At 44.2% G+C, this 22,951-nt stretch overlaps 1 protein-coding gene across 1 annotated transcript in view; it reads left to right on the forward strand.

Annotated features, from left to right (window-relative positions):
- Positions 1-1,442: 1,442 nt before the first annotated feature.
- The window catches only part of LOC306954690 (von Willebrand factor A domain-containing protein 5A-like), a gene marked incomplete at both ends in the record, with an annotated part of 109,311 nt that continues 87,802 nt past the window's right edge, over positions 1,443-22,951 (forward strand). Inside the window, one exon of the mRNA XM_079545850.1 lies at positions 1,443-1,734. Within this exon, the coding sequence (XP_079401976.1) occupies positions 1,443-1,734 (292 nt within the window). The remainder of the gene's footprint in view (positions 1,735-22,951) is intronic.

Here is a 22,951-nt window from a genome sequence, read left to right on the forward strand (position 1 = left end):
GGGGCGTCATGGAGTTATGGATCATGGGGGGTTAGATGGTGGGGGTGAGGTGGGTGCAGGGATCCCAGAGTTCTGCGGCCACACGGCAGCGGGTCGCAGTGTGATGGGAGCAGGCAGGGTCAGGGAATCATGGGCATGTGGGGGTATGGTTCACACAGGGCTGTGGGTCACGTGCAGCCACCTCACCGCCACCACCTAATCCCACATGACCCGTAACTCCATGATGCCCCATCTGATTCTACCATCCTTTCTGACCGCATCCCAAGGTCTCCATCCTCTGATCTTTTCTATTGCCCATCTCCCCTTCCCCATCTCCCCCACTATCTCGCACTCGTAATAAACTGGACGGGCTGACATCTACCCTTTGTGTATGAATCTCGCCGACAAGTTCACATAGACTAGAACCTGCTCTATCTCTCGTAATAGGAGCGACTCGGTGCCATCTCCTTGAAGAGGGACGATGGGGACACTCCCAAGACCCCCTGACTCTGACAGATATGGTGGCCACATTCCTCAGAGCCCTGGCACCCCGAGATCCTCATTTTCCAATGCGGTGCTCTCTTCCAGTGACGCACAGAGCAGAGCAAAGCCCACGATTTTGCAGCATGTGAAAGGTGTAGGTAAGTGTGAGGCCAGAGAGGAGACTTTTTCCTTCCAACTCGCTCTCCTTTAGATCCCTGGTGGGAATAGAAGGGGTTTTTGGGAGGTGCTGGGAGCAAGACACTGCAGCTGGGCTACTTGTAGGGAAGGGGTAAAGAGCAGCAGAGGAATGGCTGCCTCCCCTCAGCGTTCTGACCTTAAACCATCCCCAGGTTATGCATCCAGGAGAAGGAATGCCCTATTTTTTGAGAAGAATTTCTCTTCTTGTACAGAAACTCATTGGCTGCTGGACCACAGATGGAAGAAAATACGAGAAAGGCCTTGTATCAGGTCAGGCGTAGATTATCCTGATATTAGAATAGGAGGGACTATCACGACTGTTTCCAAGAAGCTATTATCACATCGCCCGCCGCAATTGCTGAGTTACTGTGACTTGCAGTGGGATTCCCAAGTCGCAGCCTGAACCAATACGTGAGCACGAGCGCCTGGTGCAAGAGGAGACAAGGCTGCATTCCTCAGCGCTTTCCTGGCGGCATGAATGCGGCCCGTGCTCGCCGCTCTCCAGGAAGGCCTGCACGGAGCGGGGCGGCGCAGGCTCGGCCTCGCCGCGGTCCCTCGCGTCCCCATCCTCCTCCTCCCGGGGCCCGACCGCCCCGGAAGTGGAGCGGGCGCGCGGTGACAAGCATCGCCGCGGGCAGCCCGGCTGGGGCCATCTGGGGCAAGCGCAGTGATGACGCAACGACGGCGCGACCGCGGAACGAAAGGACCCCGACCAATGGCGGCGCGGAGGCGGCGGGGCCAAGCGCGGGGTCTCCCCCAGTGGTGGTCTCGGAGCCGCCGCGATGGTGCTGGCGGAGCCGTGGGGCTCCGTGCAGGGAAAGCGGCGCTCCGCTGTCCCGCGTCCCCACCGCTGCCGCCCCCCCCGTGCCTTGGCGATGCCGGGCTCTCAGGGGAAGGCGGCGCGGGGGCCTGTCCGCCCCCCGTCGGCACCGAGCCGTCCTCCGCAGTCGCCGTTCGGACGGGAGCCGGTTGGGAACGCGGTCGTCTCTCTGTTTGTCGCTCTGTGCGTTCGTCGATTAAACGTTTTCCGTTCGTTTCTCGGCGCTTCTGCCCGCGGTCGTTTCTGCAGCTCCGGTAAGCCACCCCGTGCCCTCCGCCGGGTAAGGACGGGGTGGCGCAAACGGAAGAGATTAAGACTGGCTGCACAGTTTTGAAAACTGTGCTCTGCAGACCAGCTGCACAATAACGTCCTGCTGGCACGAATCCTGATCTTGTCTGCCTCAGAAAGTCTTCCTGGATGTTCCTAGAAGGCTGCTAATATTCTTGGTGCTCTTGGCCTAGCTGAATATAATTGGAAAACTCCCACTAGCTTAGCAGGACTGTCTTCTTATTTTCCGTGTGAAAGAACTGGATTAGTATTTTTCTTGCTCTCTTTTTTGGATTTTTCTAACAATCTCAAAAGCCTGTGAAGCATGGCTTCCTCACAGCTTTCACACCTGCTCAGTGACTCTATTTATGCATTTCTACATGAAATGAGCTTTATTTGTTTCTGCAATGTTGTTTTCACCTAACATATGTTTTAGTCTGGGAGTTAAATCTGAGTTGTTTATTTACTGCTGTGATAATGCTGAGTATCTGCACGAGGCACTGCAGCAGTGCAGTGCACGCTTACGCTCTCAAATCCCAGGGCCCCCATCCCAAGTGATAATGCAGATAATCTGGAGCCTTCTTAAATTCCAGCACCTTTCAGAGGCTGGCTTACCCGCTCTGCACACCAGTGTTTAGATATGCACACAAAAAAGCTGGGCATCTGCAAGGCTGAAAACGAGTCTTTCAGTGCTTATTAATTTTGCTGTAGGCCTTTTACATTAGTAAAGTATTCGGAAGGAAGGGCCAAAATACAAAGCTGCCACCACTTTCTCTAATTAATGCATGCAAAGCTTCACATCTCTAATTCCTTAGCAGTGTGTGCTGTGCAAATAAAAGCCCGGAGTCCAGAGGATGTGTAAGGAACTCCGAGCTCTGCACTTCCTGTGCAGTGCAGTCTGGCAAAATAAACTTCTGGCATTCGCTGTTCAGACGTGCAGTGTGCCTGAAGCAAAGTCCTTGCAATTCACTTCTATTCAGCAAAGGATTCTTCACCTATTTGAACAACTTGAAACATTTTAGAGTTGTGGAACACTTTTGAAAAAGGAAGGTCTTTAATATTGATATTCATGCCTATTTAGATTATCAATTTTCCATCCCAGCTCAGCTATTGATGGTTATGCCTGAGTAAGCCATAAAAAATCAGGTCTTTATTGGATACATTCCATGCCAAATATTGTTGCTGTGTTGTTTTTATTTTCTATAGGTAGGATGCTGCTGCATTTACAGTGCAATCAAATGAGAATGTGACAGAGACTCTGGTAAGTGGTGGATTTTGCTTCTTTTCTAAATGGTGTGTTTAAAAAAAAAAAAAAAAAAAAAAAGTACTGTTTTTTCTTTGTACAAAAATATTTGCTCCTTTGTACAAAAACATGGGTGTTTTCCATCCTCTAATTCATTAAATCTTGACCTGAAAGAATAGGTGGGTATATCATTGCAGCTGTAAATCTGTACTTTCTGAAAGTCTTTCACTAGGATAGCACTGCAAAAAAGGAAAAACAGGATGCCTTGACACTTTTAATTCTTGAAGGTACAGTCAGTTTACTTATTTATTGCACTTAAGAAAAGCAAGAATGAGTGCTTTGGTCCAATGTACAGCAAGGAAGTGCTCACGTGTGCTGTCGGTACACGTACCTCTAATATCACTGCAGCTTCATCTATCTTCCACATTTTAGCAGGTACCATCTTTTAAGGGGGGGAATGTTGTTGAAAGCGATCATACTTTGGTGGTTTCTGGGCTCCTCTTGCTAAATCCAGTTAGCCTGAATGAAGGATATGGAGTGGCAGCATTGCTGGGTGAACGCTGCCGTTACTGAGAGCAGAAGAGTGATTCTGTTTGTTGATGTGCCTTTGGTCACTGAGCACCGTGAGAGCATTCTGAGTATTTGTATTTGTAGTTCCAATGGCAAGTAGCCTAAAGACTGCTTGTGCACAAGTGACTCAGAGCACATCAGTGCCATCTGCATTGTAGCACATTACCTCTGATTTTAAGCCTGAAAGTTCCTTCCAGTATTAAGGCCCAGGAAACTCATTAGCCATCTGACCTGGGACAAATCTGCCTTTTGTTTCTCATTACAATCCTGTTTTTCCTTTGTGAAATTCCTTGGAACTGCTATTATCACACAGGACAGACTTCTGCACAGTGTGGTGTAATAGAATGAATGTTTCTTTATTCTTTGCCAAATCCTGAAGGTGGTGCTTAGGCAGATTTCCCTATACCTCATTAAAAATAAGCCTGCTAAAGGAATAGATGAGGAAGGAATTGAAAGATATGTTTTGGTGTGGTGGTGGGTTTTTCTGTTTGGTTTTGTTTTGTTGTTGTTTTCTGAAAAATGTCAGGGAGCAGATTTTCGTATTTTGAAGAATTTCAGAGATGTCTCTTCATTACAGAAGGCCTTCTGACCAGCTGCATCTTATCAACTGCAAAGCAGCTGCATAGATTTGAGGTTCATACTATGCTGAGCAATTTGTTCATGGCAAATTGATCTACTGGGGTTATTTAATCTGGCTGAGTCAGCCATCTTTATAGCTGGAATATGCTGAGCACAGCTTGCAGTTCCCTCCTTTAGTGTGTGTCCGTTTGCAAGGCTTTGTCCCCAGCAGAAATAGCACTTTTGCTGGGAGCTGTTTTGCTGCAGGACCAAACATCGTGCAGGACTGGTGATGTTTACCAGATACACTTCCTAAAGAATAAGCATAGGCCAGAATTTTAGGGGGTAAGAATTGCAGAAGAAGCATGGCCCATAAACGGAAGCTTTGTAGGTGATTGAGGTCTCAGGATGCAGTAAGCATTAAAAGAAACTAGGGATGACTTTTTTTCACTCAGAAGGTGGTGAGGTACTGGAACAGGCTGCCTGGGGAAGCTCTGGGTGCCTCTGGTCCTGATCATCCTGATCTAATGGGTGGCCCATAGCAGGGGGATTGGAACTGAATGGTCTTTAGGTCCCTTCCAATTCAAGCCATTCTGTGATTCTATGATGTTCAGTGTCAGAATTCATGCAGTTAGTACTTGCCTATGTGAAAACATGTCTGCAGCATGTTTCTTACTTTCAACAGAGAAGGGATCTTTTTGTCTGAGAACCAGTGGGATTAGGGGGATAGGGGATAATTTTAAAAAATCCTGTTTGAAATCATACTTTGGGACACTCCTCACTTCCTAGAGCATTTCTGAGCAAACTGAGTACTTCTCCCCCATTTCTGCTGCTGCTTTCAATAAGTCAGGAAGCTAGCACTCTCCTTCCTGGCAAGGGAGGGATGTAGGACTGACTCAGTTTCTGTGCAGGATGCTGAGAATGAAGACGCTCCGTAGATGATCATTAGTAATGTAAGGCTGTCCTCTTCCTGGCAAAGCCATTGGCACTGAGTCTGCTAGGAGTGAAGCAGCACTGTAATGCCAGGCAGAGCTCCCATTCCCTTCTTCCCTCCCCACCATCATGTGCTCCTCAACAAATTTTCCACTGTTTACTTAGAAATCTGTAAAAGAAAAGACTGAGGCTGAAGAAGCTCCACCTGGGGAAGTCAAGGTGGAGGAAACCCCTGCTGCTGCTGCTGTGGGAAAGGAGGCCATCCCTGCTGAGCCAGATGAGCCAACAGAGCAGGCTGCAGTGAGTGATCTGTCCCCCATGTCCATCTCCCAGCCTCATCTGGGCCATCTCTCATCACAGTGAGTGTGCCTGCTGTATTTCAGCCATCCCCTCCGTTCCTCATCATGGCTGGTTTTGTCAGCATCCAGCTGTGTCACAGCATGCCTCTCCAGCAACATTTGCTCCTGTTGGTCCCAAAATGTCATTCCTTTTAAGACTGGCATTTTAGCTGGAAGTTCACCTGCATGGTCTTACAGGCAGTCAGAGGTCAGTGCAGAGCATCAACAAAAGGTTTTCAGGTATGCAGATACTCTAGCCTTGCATGGATCTTTCTGTGGAGCTGATTGTGTTTCACATTCCTGCTAGGGGCAATGGCTCAGGCACTGCAAGCCTGATTGTGACATTTATTAACATAGGGGAACAGCATTAGGAAAGCGTACACACAGAAGTGAAGAGTGGCTTGGAAATGGTCTGAAGCTCTACTCAACCAGTGTCAGGTTGATTGTGTGCTGGTGGTGTTGGACCACTGCAGAAGCCACTCATGATACCAGGCAAACTGTGTGCAGCAGAAGGCTCTGGAGTACAGCTGTAGTTTAAAGGACTTCTCAAGGACAGAGAGATGATTTTGCCTGGATAGTTGCAACTGTGTCACTGGATTAAAAACTGGTATCCAATGTGCATGAAACGAAAAGGCAGGCTGAGCTTTAGTTGCAGCACCTGCCTGGTTATCATTTCTCCCTTGCTCCTATCTTCCTAACAGGGTAAAAAGAATTTGTTGTAGATGGAAATGGGGACAGTTTTCTGCATGCTGTTCTGGAGAACTTTGAGAGAGAGGGAGGATGATCCTTGTCTAATCCTTCCTATTTGCTCTGGATTCCTACCTGTGAGAGCAGCATCGTAACGGTAGAGGAAAGCAATGCCAATGTGTTCCCTAGAATTATGAATTGGACTTGATTCTAATTAAATCATGAATATTGAGTGTATTTAATTTTAATTTACTCCTTGTTCATGTCTATAGTAAACCCTAGAGCGAGTGACCTCAGCATCACCTTCTTATAATAACAGACACAAAGAAAGGCCCCATGGTCTGCAGAGATCAGGCTTTTCCCCATGCGTGTTTTCTTTTGAGTTGATCTAAATCACTGTAATAATTTGTCCACTCTATAGCAAAGCAAACAATGAAACTGCCTATCTGAAGCACGTTGTTCCAGCAGACCGTTGTTGAAAATCCTCCATGGCTAGGCAGAGTAAATTTGATGGTTTGGAATAAAGAAGAAGGAAAGGATGGTGAGTAGAGGAAGGATGGGACATCAGTCATTGGTCAGGAGGTCTCTTCTGGTACTCACTCTACTGAGTGGCAGTAAGTAAAGTGAAGAACAGATATCAGAGAAGCTTAAAAGGCTATTTCTGTATGATTTGAGTTTGTTTTTTCTGTAAGGATTTCGGGAAGGAAAGAAAAATTGTGACGGAAATATTTTTTTCTAAAAGGAAGCCAACTGCTTTTCTTGTACGAAGACAAAGCTCCAAAATCTTCATTGTCTGAGTGCTAATTAGATGGCAGGCTGGGGCGCAGCACCACTCATCCGTTCACTGGCCCTGTCCTGTGACCTGTTTCGCTGCCTCACCATCACTGAGGCATTCTCGGTCCGTGTTCTTTCATGCTCCAAATGGCTGCAGAGCTGTTGGAGAGGAAGACAGTGAGAGATGGGCAAGTGAGTGGCAATCCAGGAGGAAGTCATAGGCATTAAATAGAAGTCAGACAGTCCTGACTGGGTTTATTTTCATTTTCTGTTACCTTTAGAATACAAAGTTGTCTTTACCAATTTGGAAGAGATGTCTAGGCAAATGAGCTCCGTGTTGATTTCTTAAAAATTCAGAAGTAGAATTATTCTTCATTTGGCTCTGAGGGGCAATGATTCCAGGAATTGCTTTCCAGGACTTGCAAAGGAGAGTCTTGAACATCAGGATTAACAACAGCCGTGATCAAAGCTGAGGACATTTCACTGAGATGTAGAATATAAAAGCATGTCATTTCTCAGCAGCAGCTCAGCGTTCATTCAATTTGAGTGATGAGTTACTTAAAAGTGGAGTGGTAAAATATTAATAATATCTTTCTGATAGGAATCTTTTATTGATTTTAGTAATTGCAAGTTTGTGGCGACAGCCCCTCATCAGCACAATTTCTCTGTGATGAATTTACTGTCAAGCCACGTTAATTGGTAGAATGTATGGCAGTCATTAGTTGTTGCAGGAGCTTTGAGTAAATTTTCTGGTATGGGCTCTCATTTAAACTAGGAGGGGTAGTGCAGAGAACAGGGTACAATTCCCTGCTCAGGAGTTTTGGGTTCTGTTACTTGCAGTTTCATAATCAGCCTGAAGTGCATTGCCAAACACTTCATTCCCAGAGCTCATCTTAATTGCTGCATGGGATCTTACTACATGTCCTTGTTGTGATCCATCGGTGCCACAGAACAAATAAATTTCTGTTAGGTGCTGGCGACCTTTGATTCTTATTTTCATTGCAGGGAACAGAATTTTTCACAGTTAGAGGGACAGAATCACCACATGCTGCAGAAGAGCTGAAGCGAATGGCAAGAAGTCCTTCTTGCGTGGACTTTTGCCCACAGAAACTGTTTTGTTTCTTCTTTCCGTAGTATGTAAAATCCAAAGGATGCAGTCTAAAAGATATAGTTTATTAACCACTGATTGATTTCAGTTTCAAATAATAATATCCCTCTCACCACATCAATTTTTCAAAGTCAGGCAAAGATGACAAGTGTACAGGACAAAGAGAAATCGTAGCAAGTCTTGTTATTTTGTTCTCCTATCTGTGAAATGCTGCACCCAGAGTTCACAGCATTACTCAGAGATCAGCTATTTTGACTTCCAGATGCTCCTTGGTTTGGAAAGAGCCTTTTTGTGCTTTGGGTCTGATGCTTGCCTGGACTTTAATATTCTTTCATTCCATCAGTCAGACACTCAGCTAAACACAGTGATTTTCAAAGCTTTGTGTGGGCACATATGAAACTGCCAGCTGGAAGCTCTCTCAGACACTGAACAGTGACAGAAGCCAAGAAAGAGCCTTCAGCTTAGAGATGTCTAATGATGGCTGAATCCCACCGTAGGTACAACTCATGGCACCCAAACTGCAGACTGTATGATCTGGGAGAGCAGTGCAAAGAAGAGTGGTCAGCTGTGTCCTAACAGCTTATTAAGAATTAGCGTGGAGCCAAGTAAAGGTACAGCACTGGAGTATGAGGCCATTTAAAGGTGAAACATTTATTTCAAAAATGGGGGAGAACTGATGTAGAGCAGTGTTCTTCTGTTCTAAGTCAGCAGAGGCAGATTGCACTCTGTTTATGGAACTGCAGCATTACTTAGGCACTGTTTCAGTAAACCTATTTACTAGACGTTTACGCCTAGCGTGGCATAAAAATAAACATTGCACTGCCGTGCTTCCCTGCTAAAACTCAGTCATCCTTACCATCCTGACTCCTAACTAATCAAAAGATCAGTGCTGCTAACTTTACCAGTACAAAATAGTCCTTAAGAAGTAAGGGCAACTCTCCTTACCTTTCTCTTTCCCAAAAAATCTGCTTCCAGTTATGCTTGAAACGAGCCCTCATTTAGAAGTATATGTATGAATGCATCAAATTTTGAATGAGGCCCAAGCTGTAAGCTTGGTTGATGGAATTCTTATGGGAAAGAGTTTCCAGGTTACTGATAGGAGAAGGGTAGGGACAAACACATTCCTGACATAGAGCAGTGCTCATTTCTGAAGGCAAATTGGCTTCTAAGTACAGCTTATTAAGAAATTCAGCACTTTTTAATAGTACAAGTCAGAAAAGTGTTTCTGTACCAACTTGCCATTGCCATCAGACGCATGGCTTTTATGAGACAATGGATATATTTGTTTACCTCTCCTGTTTTAAAAAAAAAAAAAAAAAAAAGAGCAACATGCTGTAGCAAGCATGCATGCTTTGCTAGAGTAAGAAATAATTATATTTTGCAGTTGAAGCTTGTGGGATTTTTTTCTTTTTAAAACCCTCTACAGTCTGTTTTAAAAATTAATGTAAAAATCAGGTCTTCGCAGCATGGTTTGGCAGCTTGAAAGAAGAATTAATCCTGTATGTATAAAAGAAAAGGTGATGTCACACTGCAGTTTTAGCAGGATAAAGCTGTGAGGGGTTTGCATGGTAATGCTGCTGTCAGCAGCTGCCTTGCCCTGGCATCTGGACAGGTCTGGGTCTTATGAGGTGACTGCAGGAAGATGAGCTTAGAAAACACACGAGTGAAGTGAAGTTTGGATATAACGCAGCATCCTTTTATTAAACAAGATAACATGCAAACATTTCAGATGAAACTTGCAGGAGTTTTGGTGTGGCAGGTGTGTGGAGGCAGTGAGCTGGAGGCTGAGCACTGAGGTCTGATCACAAGTGCTGAAGATGGCGATCTGCTCTACCTGCACTCACACAGATCTGCATGACTTGTCTTCACCCTTACAGGGCTTTTGAAAAATCTGACATATGTATGTTTGCAGAGCAGCCTCAACATTTATTAGTGAAAGAGATTTCTATAAGGGGGCTTACATTTACTTTTCCTCTGAAAAGCATCTTTAGAAATATCCTGCAATCTGCGGGAAGCCAAGACTGAGCAGAAGAGAAAAGCACTTCCAAGTCTTCCAAACGAGACATGAATTACAGCCATTTGGAGTGTTTGTTGACCTAAACTGGACCTGAACCTCTTGATCCAGGCTGAGCAATAGCCAGAACTGAATCCAAGCTCAAGCAGAAGGGATGTTGCTGACTGAATCCCAAAATGCTACAGTGGAATTGGAAGCCAGCAGGAGCACAACTGTCCTACAGAGTTTAGGAAATTGTACGTTTTTTCCTCTTCCAAACCTGGAACTCGTGCAGTTTTATAGCTTCTGTAGCAAAGGATCTTGTGTTAGATCCCATCTGTGCTGTAAGAAGTATTGTTTGGGGTGGAGAGCATCACTGTTCAGAGCAATTGATTCCTTGGACATCTTCATGGGTGCCAGATTTAGAGCCACTGACACATGTCTGCTGTTCTAAATGTCAGGCACCCACTGCATGTACAGCTGAGTGTGGACCTGGAGGAAAGTGATTCTGCACAAACTGATGAGCTTTGTGACCCACCTCTTTGAACAATCCCCTGCTGTGTGTTTCAGCCCAACGCGTGTGGAAGAAGTGTTCCAGGAAGTTTTCCTGCAAACTGGTGAGTTACAGGGGCAGCAGCAGGTTATGATGGGAACATTCTGAGTCTTGGGTGGGAGAAATTGGAGGTAGCTGGAAAACTGTAAGGTCAGCAATGTTCTGGGCTGTTGCTTAATAAAAACATTCATCCAGTATGGTGCTACTATGGAAATACTGATAGCAAAAGTACATAAAATTGACATTAGCACTTCCAGTGTGGTGATCATTATGTAATTAACAGGCTTTATTTCTCGTGGTTTTTTGCTGTGTTCTTGTTTTGTTCTGTTTTTATCTTATAGCTACCTTTATTTCAGATATATAGCAGCAAGAATCTTTCCACTCCCTGTATGCTGTCCCATTTAGTTCCCACCATTCATTTCATCACATCCCATACATGCCATTCTTCCACTGAGCTTGATTAATGCCAGTTTCTCTGCAGTCATTCCCTCAGCATGAGTAAGATGATGACCATATTTCCTCTTTATACAGGAGAGTATTGGGGCAGGGGATAAGGAGACAACTGGAATTGCTGAGAAAGAGAGCGAGGTACGTATGAGCAGCCTCAGGAATGTGGTTGTGCTTTAATATCTTCAAGAGGAGCATGGCAAAAATATATATATGTCATCTGCATGTAATCATTGTGCAGAGAATACGACTGTGACACAGCTGTGGTACCAGAACATTTCTCATTCAATGCAAGACCTACCTTAGAAACTGCCTGTTGCAGCAGTACAGACTGATAAATATTTTGGGGCAGAAAACAATCAGATCCATGAACAGAAAGTGGCATAATGCTGTTTCTATTGACATTTGTGGTAAAGAGAGAATATGCTGCATAGATTCACAGTAGCTTTTATATTTCCCTCGAATTCGTTTGTCTAGCCTTCCTCTAAACAGCTTTAAAAAGGAAAAGGAATTTTGATTCATTTGTTTTTCCTTGCACAGCTGAAAATAATCATGCCACAAGTTCATTTTCTGAAATACAAATGTGGCACTGAATTAGGTAAATTACAAAGCAACTGAAACACTCAGGGACATACTTAATTTCTCTTTAGGTGGGCATGTTGAGGTAGCTCAAACCCAGTTTCTGTAGCTACAGGTGCTGATGCGCTGCAAATGAGAGTTGCACTGCTTGTCTAGCATTGTCTTATCACTGCCAAGTCTGGGCCAAGAAATGCCTTGCTCTGCCCTGAGCACAAAGGCTAAGCCTTTGAAATGCATCTTTCCTCTGTTCCAAACTAGGTGCCCTTGTAAAGTAACTTCTATCTGGTCAGCTTAACCTGCTTAGAGGAGCAGTATTACTGAATGCAGAAGAGATGCTGTCAGGGATCAGGCTGTTTGCTAAGCTGATATCCTGGCTCCAGTGGAGGACTGTCCTTCTGAGGCAACTTTCATAACCAGTTCTGCAGTATTACTCCAAAAGCCTTCCAAGACTTTGCAAGCAGTTGGTGTGCTCACTAAAGCATGATAATTAGTTCTTGATCTTATATGAGACGGCTGAGCTGTAATTATGACTAACTGTCCTAAAAATTACCCAGTCCTTTTCTAAATCAAGCCGTGGAGCAAGATCTTCAGCTCTGGAAAATGGGGAGAGCTCAGTGAGCTCCTCCCAGACCCCCAGCTGCAGACTCGGCTGCTCTCCTCCTCTTCATGGCCTCATTCTTGCTGCTGCTGAATCTGGGCACTGCACTGAGCTGACAGTTATATTAGAGGATAATGCAGCCAGCTGCAGCCTGGGTAAAGAAGCATTCACTGTTACTGCAACTCAAAGCCACGTGGCTCTGTTATCACAGCCTTCATTACATTGGATGGCCCTTGTTTTTTCTCCTGTGTGGCTGTGCAGATTTCAGTAGCACTTCTGCAGATAGCTGGTTTAGGATACTCTTAGTCTGTGTATTGTTATGGAAAACAGGTTTGTAGAGTTGGTTCTCAAAACGAAGACAGGAAATACCTGCAAGTACATGGCCCATTGCAGCTAGGTGTGGGATTCTTGTTCTGATTTCAGTGGAATTGAGTCTCCCTCTTTTTAGTTTAGTTTAGTTTTGTTTTTTTTTCTTTATCAAAGGCATTTGATACTAATAGTGAGGTTCATTCAGCACTAGCACACATGCTTTTGTAAAAGCCATTTTTTAATTATCTATCTTGCTTTGGTTCTGTATTCTAAGGCATGGGAAATACCCAGTTCTGCATATGTGAACGTGCTGTGCATTCAGTGAGTTACAGCTACAGCTGTTGAGAGCATCACCCTTTCAGTGCTGACTGTTTGCGAGCTGACTCATGTAAATTAAAATTCTCCTCCACTGCAAAAGAAAATTGGCTATACAAATGCAGTAAATAGAAAATAAATGTTGATCCTAATCACAACAGGCAGCAAGATCAGTGTCTGCAGCATGCTGTTAGAAGCACATGTGATGAAATCAATCTGATAGGCATTCTGTTCCCCTCCTTTCATACTGGTCTCTTCCAAGGCTTTTACAACCACCATTTATTTGAATACTAGCCTGGGTCAAGACTGCTAAATTGGTAATACTCTGTGAGACAGGTTTGCGTGCCTTACAAGTGACAGGAGAAGATGTCAACACTTGTCCATATCTTTTGATAATACTTCTGTTTGTGGCAGAGCATCCTTCCCTAGCAGAATTTTCAGTTGAAGCTAAAACTTCTCCAGTGGTTTCTGCAAAGCACTGGAGTATTTCCTGCTTCCAAGGACTGCAGAAGAAATTATTTACCACATCAGTTAATGTCAGCCACTAGGGGTAGATAGAGCTGAACAACAATGACTGAAGAATGATGGTGAACGAATGCAGGCAGTTCAGGTTGAGCTCAGAGAGCTGCATTAGTCTCATTCATGGGTGGAAAATCAAACTGAGGAAACAGAGCATCAGGCTGTGAACTGAATTTCTGCTGAACTTAGCTTGACGCTGGTACCTAGAAAATAGCTTTTCTTTAGTGTTAAAAACTTCCTGAAGCCAATTGAATTGACAGAATGTGTTTTTTTATTTACCTTCACCATCAAGACGAATCTCCAATAAACTTAATTCAAATGTATTACTGTAAACAAATACCAGTGTGTACTAACACAAATGTTGGGGTGATACATAAATTACCTCTGCTGGAGGAAGGATTTAACAATGGCCTTCAGGAAGGTACTTTTCTATCCACCTTTCAATAACTGAAATAAAATGCATGCTGACTTTTCAACACAGACTAATGACAAATGATTCAGTCATATCAAATCTACTTGGGTCTTTATTTATGTTTCTTTCTTTTTTAAAATCAGCCTAGCTATAGGCTAACATTTTCTGATACCTGATGACATCTGAATATTTCTAACCTTCATCTAGCTGTAGAGTATATTTGCTTCAGCTAACATAGCCCAAGTTGTACATCTCTGTTCAAAAGGAGTCTAACTAATGCTCTTGAAGGCAGTCCAGGTCTAGAGATGGCAGACAGCAGCTGGAGCAGGCTTGCAGCCTGTTCCCTAGAGCAGACTTTCAGTAGCACGGGGGACCTCCGGACAGTTTGCCAAGCTTCAACTCACCTTGAACCTGCAGGGAATTTCTCACACCACACAGCTTGGAGGCAAATCAGCCCTGAGAATGCAGTCCCATAACTGTTCCAGAGAACAGTGGAAGGAGGCCGTTGTATAGGCGTGAGAAAGAAGAGGCAGTGAGAACACATGAGCCTTGAGAAATGTTTCCTACGCTAGCAATACCCATCTGAAACTCTACTGCATGTTGACAGGAAGGTTTTGTAAATGTCCCTCTCCTGCCTGTAAATCAGCTTTGTTGTACAAGCCTACCCCTGTGCTCCCTACATGGTGCTTCAGGTATAGGATGGCAGCCTCCAGTGCTGCTTTCCCCCTTGGGTCAGGAGAAACCCCAGTGAAACCAAAGCCAGGGGCCGGCAGCACCTAAGGAGATCGCAGAGTACAGGATATCTCCAGCTGATATCCACAGCTCATGTCCTGAAAGGTTTCTCCTTTTATCCTGCAGGTGGTGAGTGCTGCAGATGGGGCACTGGAGTGGAAGACAGTGTGGTGGTGGCAGCAGGAGCTGGTGAGGGTGCTGCTCCCACGGAACAGGAGGCTGCTGCTGGAGGTGACAAACCTCAGGGAGAAGAAAAGGAGATTGATATTTCTCAGGTACCTCATGTTGTTGTGTGGGGAGCATTAGAGGAATCCAGCCAGATCCAGCAGCTCCAGCACAGGCGAGGCTGATGCAGCTCCATGCCCCAGGGTCCAACAAGCAGTGAGGATGAGCATGTATTCTCAGACAGTGCGCACACAGAGCACACAGACATATTTGTACACACACAGACAGCCATGGGAATCAAAGGCAGGCGCACGGGATACTCACACAAACACAAGCATTACCAGAGGCCTCATCATGTTCACCTTTGGCTGAGCAGGTAGAGCTCTACTAGTGAGAAGACATGTATTCGTATGTACATGCTGACGTCACTCAAGTCCACTCACCTGAATGTCTCCAGTGGCTGGCACCTGGATCTCTCCTGTAGCTGGCAGATGGGCACGCAGGCCCTCCAATCCACGGTCTGAGCCTAGTGCACACACAGGCAAGAACAACAGACAGCCCTCACCCTGGAGAGGAGTTAGCAAGCAACTTGATGAGAAGATAGGACAGACCACGCTCATCAGGTGCAGGACATGGCCAGGTAACATCTGAACTATCCATGCTTACATGCAAGCAGCCCATTTCTGCTGTTACCTGTGCCTTTGTTGTCCCACACTTGTTCCTCCCCAAATCACCTCAACCCACACACTGCTTTTGCTTTCTCCCTTAAATATCCCATAGTAAGTCTTGTACAGTAATGTGTCCCATGGCTCTTGGCAACAACCTCCCTCAGTCCTGAAGGTGCTCTGCTGTGTGATGGATTTCACACCAGGCACTGGGACAGCCCTGAAAGAGGTCCAGGTTACTTCTGCTTTTCACCTTGTGTTCCTCTAAGCTCTTAGAACTTTGACTTTTCTGCACAATTATTGTTCTCTGTCTAGAGGTAAGAATCCCACCTGCAGCAGAAGTAAAGAAACATGTTTTTCAACTTGAAATGAAGTAGGAAATACTCTTGTGGTGCTTTTGTTGTATTTTATTTCTTTTCCTAGGAAAAGGTCAGCAGCATCCCTTCAGTAGTAATGGAGTCAGCATTGAAGGAAGGGGAAGGAGAAGAACATGATGTCGTGATGAACGAGTCCAAAGATGCTGCAGCAGAGATGGGCACTCAGGCACTGACAGTGAAACTTGCCAAGTTGGAAGTGAGCAGAAACCAACTGAAGAAATGCAGACTGCACCTTCTCAAGATCAGCCTGTGTCAGCAGGAGGCACAGCTTCTGACATGCCACCGGGCTTTCTCTTTAAGGTCTGCTGGTTTGCTGTTCTTTTAGACATCTTTTCACATCTAGCTTCTGTGGATGTGTCTGAAAATTGAGTCATTGTGATGGTTTACTGAGGCCAAAGGATGCCTGGTTTCACAGCCACATGCTTGCATGCACATGCGCTCACCCAACCTTTGGTTGTTTCTTCTCCACACGTGAATTTTGAGAAACATATTTTCTGCACTTGGATTTTGTTGGTTATATCCCTCTGTAGCTGTAAGAATCATTAGAGGTCTCCTTTCATCTCGCCAAATCAGTACTGACAGTGAATCTTTTAAGTAAAATTCCACTGCCAGCGATTCAGTCAGCAGTATCATAGGATCATTTGCTAACAGTACCAAAAAGGTGTTTTTCTGGCCTGAGAATCTGTAGAGGAAGTTCCAGCCCTATTGAAATCTGTGGGACTTCAACAATTCACTGTAATGAAGTTGAAGTGTCCTTTTGTATGGGAACTGCTGAGTCACGGCCTGAGCCTCTGATTGATCACCTGAGGCGAGCCATGAGTCAGCCAGAGGAGCACAGGTGAAGGCAATTCAGCTGTGCTATCCTAGACCTATTGAAGAGCTGGCTACCAGAGGGGAAGGATCTCTTCTGGAGATCACCTCTCTTGGTGTTTTGTGGTGAGCAAAGCCGAAGGGTAAGCTCTTCCACTTATTCTCTTTTTGTTATCGTTGTCTACTTTGCCTAACTCTCTTGATTATATTGTGATTATAACATCTTGATATCTATTGATTATACACCTTTCATGTCTTTAGTATTGCTGTCCTTACGAACTGTTAGGGTATTCAGACAGAAAAGCTTAATGAAGCTGTAGGGAAATCCTCTCCTTGGCTGGTAAGAGCCACAGAGATTCCTGGTTCACAAGGTTCCTTCACTTCAGAATCAGTGAGCAGGAGAAACACTCCTTGAGGCTAGATGAACTTTATTTGCTTCCTGCTATTGTTTGCGTACTTCAGACTAGTTAGTCCCATAGCTCTCCATAAATATGCCATTCCTTCTGATCCAAGGTCACTGGTCAAGATTTTCAGCAAACAGTGAGGATGACATTAAGGTTAGAGTGCAGGAATTGTGCAGTTTTGGTGCAGACCTGCTCATCTGTTGTTCATCTTTTGTTTTTTGTCACGCTTCCTTGAGTCAAACGTAAATAAGAAGCAGCAGAATACATGACTGCCATCTGGTTCTCAATGCTGTATTGTTTCATTATTGCAGTTACCACAGAACTGTGCTTTGAGAAAACTAGGATAGTGCCTCTCTTCAGGAGAAGAGCTATTTAGTTACAATGGTCTGTTCAGGACAGTGTGCTAACCCCACAAATGTTTTAATGATCACCTCTTTGACAGAGAGATGTTTTTGGCATTCCTATCTGCCAGTGAATGGGAGTTCTTTCCAGGACAAACAGGAGCTGTGGTTCCCATTATTAACTTCTTTTGTCTTGTACTGAAACTGGTGCTGTACCTCTCCCTCTAATTTCCAGGGATGTTTCCATCAATCACAGTATCCAGCAGACAGCGTAAGTAAGGGTCTGAAGTGATATTTCTTGTGATTCTTCTCCAATTCTCTCTTATTGGCAAAATCCTGCCATCCCTCTCCTCAGGTCTAGGCATGATAGTGGGAAATGAAGGCAAGTTCCTTGCATGGTAGGAATAACGTAACAGGACTTGTCCAAGAGGCAGCACCTGTGGGATTCTGCAACCTTGGGAAAGGAGGTTTGGTTTCTTTCAGTAGTTTCAGGAAGATTTACTGAAGCTGTACCTGTTTTATAAACTGTGATTAAAAACTTTGATGTGGACATGAACAGTTTGAATGTATGTGTCTATGGCCATATATTTCCATAAAGAAAGAAGTGAAAGAGTACATTTTTCTTTTTTCACAGTGTCTCTGTTTTGATCATTTCTGTATATTTGGTATTTCCTTTAGGTTGAAGTTCTGCATGATTTGGAGGCAGCTAACGGTGATGAGCTTAATTTAAAATGAGGGGATATTGCACTAGTAATTCCTTCTGAGACCACAGCTGATCAGGTAACAACAACGTGATTAGTTATTTCTTTTGCTAATGTTTCCCTTTGTCTCAGTTTCCTTCTCACTCTTTATAGTTATTTTGAAATGTTGGTTCAAAACGTCTTTACTGTTAGAAAACACCAGCATTCTTATTTTGCCCTTTTACTTGGTTTGAATTGTGACCAAGCAGCACAGTTAACTAAGCTGAAGTCCCAGGTATGTACTGCCAGCAGGGTCCAACTTCAGTCCATTTTTCTAGGGCACTTTTATGTTGCTTTGTAGTGAATTTTATACAGGCTTACATACAGACACAGGCTGAATACAGAAGATGGCTTACAAATTGTGCATCCTGCTATCATTTTGTTGTAACACTGGGTCAGAACTGACTGTATTTCCCCACATGTTCAGAGTTTTACACGGAGACCTGGGGAAATACGCATTTGCCCAGAAAGAGCACTGAGACTGCACACCAACAGTTCTGTCCTGCAGCCAAATGGCACAGAGGTGTTCCTACATGTCCTGTGTGCCTCTTGGAACCTGAGCCTCACACAGCTGTGCTCTTGAGCTGCACCAGCAATCGCTTTGTCTTTGGTGCAAGAACCCAACAGTTCAGTGTCATTAAAGATGCTTTATTTTGTTTTAACAGCGTGTTTCAGGTTAATTTTTAAACAATTTAATTCCACACGTTATATTGATTTGCAGTCAAGTGAATGAATTTTTTACCTCCTCTTTAAGAGCAGCCCATCTTGTACAATTCATATGAGCCACTTTGTGGCTGCAGTGGCAGGAAGTGTTGATGAAAAGCATCCCATTGAACTGGGGGCTGGGAGGTTGGGCTCTGGACCTGCACAGTGAGACAGCCAGGTCTCTGCTCCGAATGAAGAGCAGTTCTTAAAACATGCCCAAATGCTGTCAGCGCATGTTTGGAGAGCCAGAGACTGTTCGTTATCTAAGCTGAACTCTCTCTTAATACAAGAGACAAGTAATTGCTTTGGTTTCTGATTCTTTTTTATTGTTGTTTCTGAATAAAAGATTGTTTTTACTTTCCTTTTCACTGGGACACTTTGTTATTTTATAGGGACAGATCCTCTTATGCTTACTCAAACTGTGCTGCGTCTCACCGCTTGGGCTGTTCAGCTGATTTCATTGTCAGTATTTGCAGAACCTACTCTAAGGATATAAAAATAGGCTGTCTTCAGTTATTTTTTCTTATAATGTTTTGTATTAAATCTATATAACCTTCCCTTGGTGAATCCATTGATTGTTTTTCTCTTGTGGTGTGCATCCAAATCCCATTAGCATTCATTGGAGTGAATCGTGTGCGGTGATGGAGAAAATAAAGCTCCATGTATTCGTGTTGCTGAGATTGTTCTGCTCATATCTTTATTACTCAGTGCATATTTGCCCTTTGTGTTTCACATCACCTAGAACTCAATTTTTCTCTTTTACCAGATAATTTGTTGATTTCAGAGAGTATTTGATCTTGGTTCTTTTTTCTCCTGCAAAATTGATCTAAAACCATCATCTGAGATAGCTAGTGCTGTCAGCCTGTGCTCCCTGTGCAAAGCCAACTCATCCCAGCCAGTGACTCCAACTTTTATCCGTAATTATTGAGTTGAAGTCATCATCCATTACAACTTCAGTCCTGAGCAGAATCTACTCTGTCCATCGTAGAAAACTTCAGTTCCCCCATCTCAGGTTTTCCAAAAGGTGACTTCAAAAATGTGCTGCCAGTTACTCCATCTCTCTCTGTACTGTCTGTAGAATAATAATGAATCAGCATTAGAAATTCCCTGTTACGTGTACTGTTAAGTGATGTTATCATCACTTTACTCTGACTCCTGTTCTTAAAAGGAACAAAGCACAGAGTTAGCCATGTGGTGAGATGAAAACAGGCTGATCACTGCAAAAATACTGCGTGGATTTTGTTCCAGGTGAAATGGATAGCGCTTAGGAGAACCCAGCACTTTCCAACAAGAAATCTTCCTTTTGATTGATGGATTTGGATTGCAGCATTGCATGTCAAGATCCGGCTTAGGCTGAAGCTTCCAGGAATTTCTGGAAAAGGTTGTTGAGTATCAACTGACTTTTAGTTTCTAGCAATTATGATGGCAGAGAAAACAAGAACTGTTATTTCTTCTGACTGTCAATACAGGAATGAGAGAACAGAACTCTCAGAAAAAAATAATCGGATGAAAACATGGGTTTTTTTCCCCCTCATCTGTGGCATTCTATAATGATTCTAGCACACTGCTGTGCTCTTACTGTGCAAGTATCCCAATATTGCTGTGAGAACTTTGAAAACATCTCCACGTACATTTGCACAAATGCAGGTTTGCTGTGACACTGGATGACTCCAGAGGCTGATTATCCAATGTTCAGTTCAGTTGGAGGTTAGGTGGGATAAAGGCCATCTAATGTGCTCACAGTCTCACAAAACCATGGCAGAACAGAGAAAACAGTCTGTGCAAAATCAGAGTATGCTGTGTAACAAATCACCACTTCTTTTAGCCTTTAAAACTTCTCCAGGCCTGAAGTCTGCAGAAAGGAATGGGAGAGAGCTGACCCTGAGGATGCTCTGTCTTTTCTCTTTCAGGAGGCTGCTTGACAGGCATTAAGGAATCTGAGTGGCTTCAGCACAGAGATGCGAATGGTTATAAAGGACTTTTCCCAGAGAACTTCACACGCCACCTGGAACAGTTCTTCTCACAGGACACGAAAATGGTTTGAAGCTCAGTCAGTGGGTTCTTCACCTCCTTGAAACACAGGAGCCCCCTTTTTTTGTAGTTCAGGCTGTTAATGGTTTACAGATTGGTTGCTTGTTGAAGCATATCAAAATGAGCACGAGTGCAAGCAGTTATGCTAGCCATTTCTGAAGCAGTGCGTGAAAAAAAATCAAATACAAACAGAAATGTCCTCATTTGTTCACATGCACGTGGCAACAGGTTTGTTTGTGCTTTGCCAGAGCTGTGGTGATCCTGTGTTTGGTCCTTTCCCATGAAATCCAAAGTTAGCCTCCTTGGTAGCAAAACCTGAACTTCTCTGCACTCAGTGCATCGTATTGAGTTGTACTGCAGAAAACTTAATTAGTAATCCTGTAGTAATGAGGTCAAACTATTACAAGTTTCACGTGTTTAAAAAATATAATTAACTGCTGCAATGTTTTCCAGTGTTACTTGGACGCGTGTCTGCAGGTGCATGTGGGTATGTGTGCATCTCAGCAATGTCATGCAGTGCTTTGGCTGTGCAGTGCCATCAGTGCATGCATTTCTCTCCCACTGTCTGGCATTACAGACAACAGTTTTGTTCCAAAGCAGAACCAGCTGCTCGATTGCCAAAGCACTGCACAGCATCCGTGTGAGTGAGGTGAGATTTTCATTCTGAGATGATGAATGGCATCGTTTTCAAAGCTGCTGAACCTTTGAGAAGGCATGGCTCGGTTTCCTCTTCCAGCTGCAGTAGTTACAGTGAGGTAATCTGGAAGGGGAACTGTTATGATGCTCATCTATACTTTTTAATTTAGTTGGCTGAATAAAAAAAAACACGACAAAGTTAATCTCTGAGAAATAAACATCTTTTCACAATAATATTTATGCAGCGCACCTTCACAGATCCTTTTAAATTAAGGTACATAATGTATGCTGTATCAAGAAGTCACCTGTAACTTCTGTTTTGCAGTGCTGTGTCATTAAAAATAAACCTGTGATCCACAGACGTTTCATCTGTGATGCTTTTGAAATTGTGTTACAATGAATTTCACGTGGTTCCTGTGTTCTCCTGGGGAATCTAACTTTAATTTAATGCCTCTTTTCCCAAAGAAGCACAGCACAGCTGGTGCACCATCTCAACTCTTGCTTTCAACCCCCAGGTTCCAGCAGGTCTGACTCCCAGCTCAGCACATCTCCTGGCTGCTCCTCCTGGAAATGGGCTCTGGCCACCAGCAGCAGCAGGGGAACTTGACTGTGCCCAGCTGTCACTCAGGCTGCTGCCTCTTATTCGTCTCTTGCTCATCCATTGATCTTGTGTGAAAAGAAAATTCTCCATCACTCTGCTCCGTTCTGTTTGCAAGCAAGGCAAATTTTTCTATTTTATTCTTTTGTTTGCTTGTTTGTTGCTGTTACGTTCAAGTGATGCCCTCCTCCCCAAAGCTGGATCAGCCCAGAACTGTTTCCCACTCCTGCACATCTCTGTTTAACGCACTGTATTGCACTTCGTGAATTACCAAATTTTATGCTTTCCTGGTGATTGTGAAGCAATAGCCGTTGTGTCTTTCTCTAGATTTCTCTAGAGACTTATTTCTGTCTAGGGCAGCACACACTGCTAACCTACAGCAGCTATCATTTCTATTTCTGCACTGAATGAACACTCAGAATATTTAGGGCCCCGATGTCCCGATCCTGTGGGCTGTGGACGCTGTGGGCTTGGAAGTGAGACAGAGTAACTGAAGAAGGAGGAGCGTTTCATGAGAGCGAACTGATCAATTGTGTATCTGCAGCTTGTCTCTCCAGTTTGCAGCCTTTCATGAATAATGGAAGGTGTGCAAGATGAATGGCACCTTTGTCCCAGTCCTCCTCCTCCTCCTCTCCCTCCCCTCGCCCCTTGTTCCACCCCTCCCCTATCTCACACCTGAATGCATCTGTCCCTGCCTCCAGGAGACAAAGCTGCTGTGGGCGCCATCCTGCTCGAACTGCGGGGGACTTGTTTGCACGGTGCTCTGCTTACTGATGCCCTAGCACCAGGAGAACACAAAGTAGATCATAGTCTCATTAAGCTCATGCTTAATGAATGTGTTTAAGTACCTTTCTGACTCGAGGAAGAAACATTGAACATTAAACAATGTTGCTATGGTAAGTGGATGAGGTGGTGGGCGTAGGTGCAGTTTGCAGGACTGGGCAGGCAGAGCACAAGCAGCCGTTCCACTGTACAAAAGCTCAAATAGGATTTTATTGTCAGTTTGCAAAACAGATTTAAAAGATCTTCTTTATTTGAAACAGTCACAGGTGATGACTCACCAT

Source organism: Tetrao urogallus, assembly GCF_951394365.1.
Source record: "Tetrao urogallus genome assembly, chromosome: 22".
NCBI lineage: Eukaryota > Metazoa > Chordata > Aves > Galliformes > Phasianidae > Tetrao > Tetrao urogallus.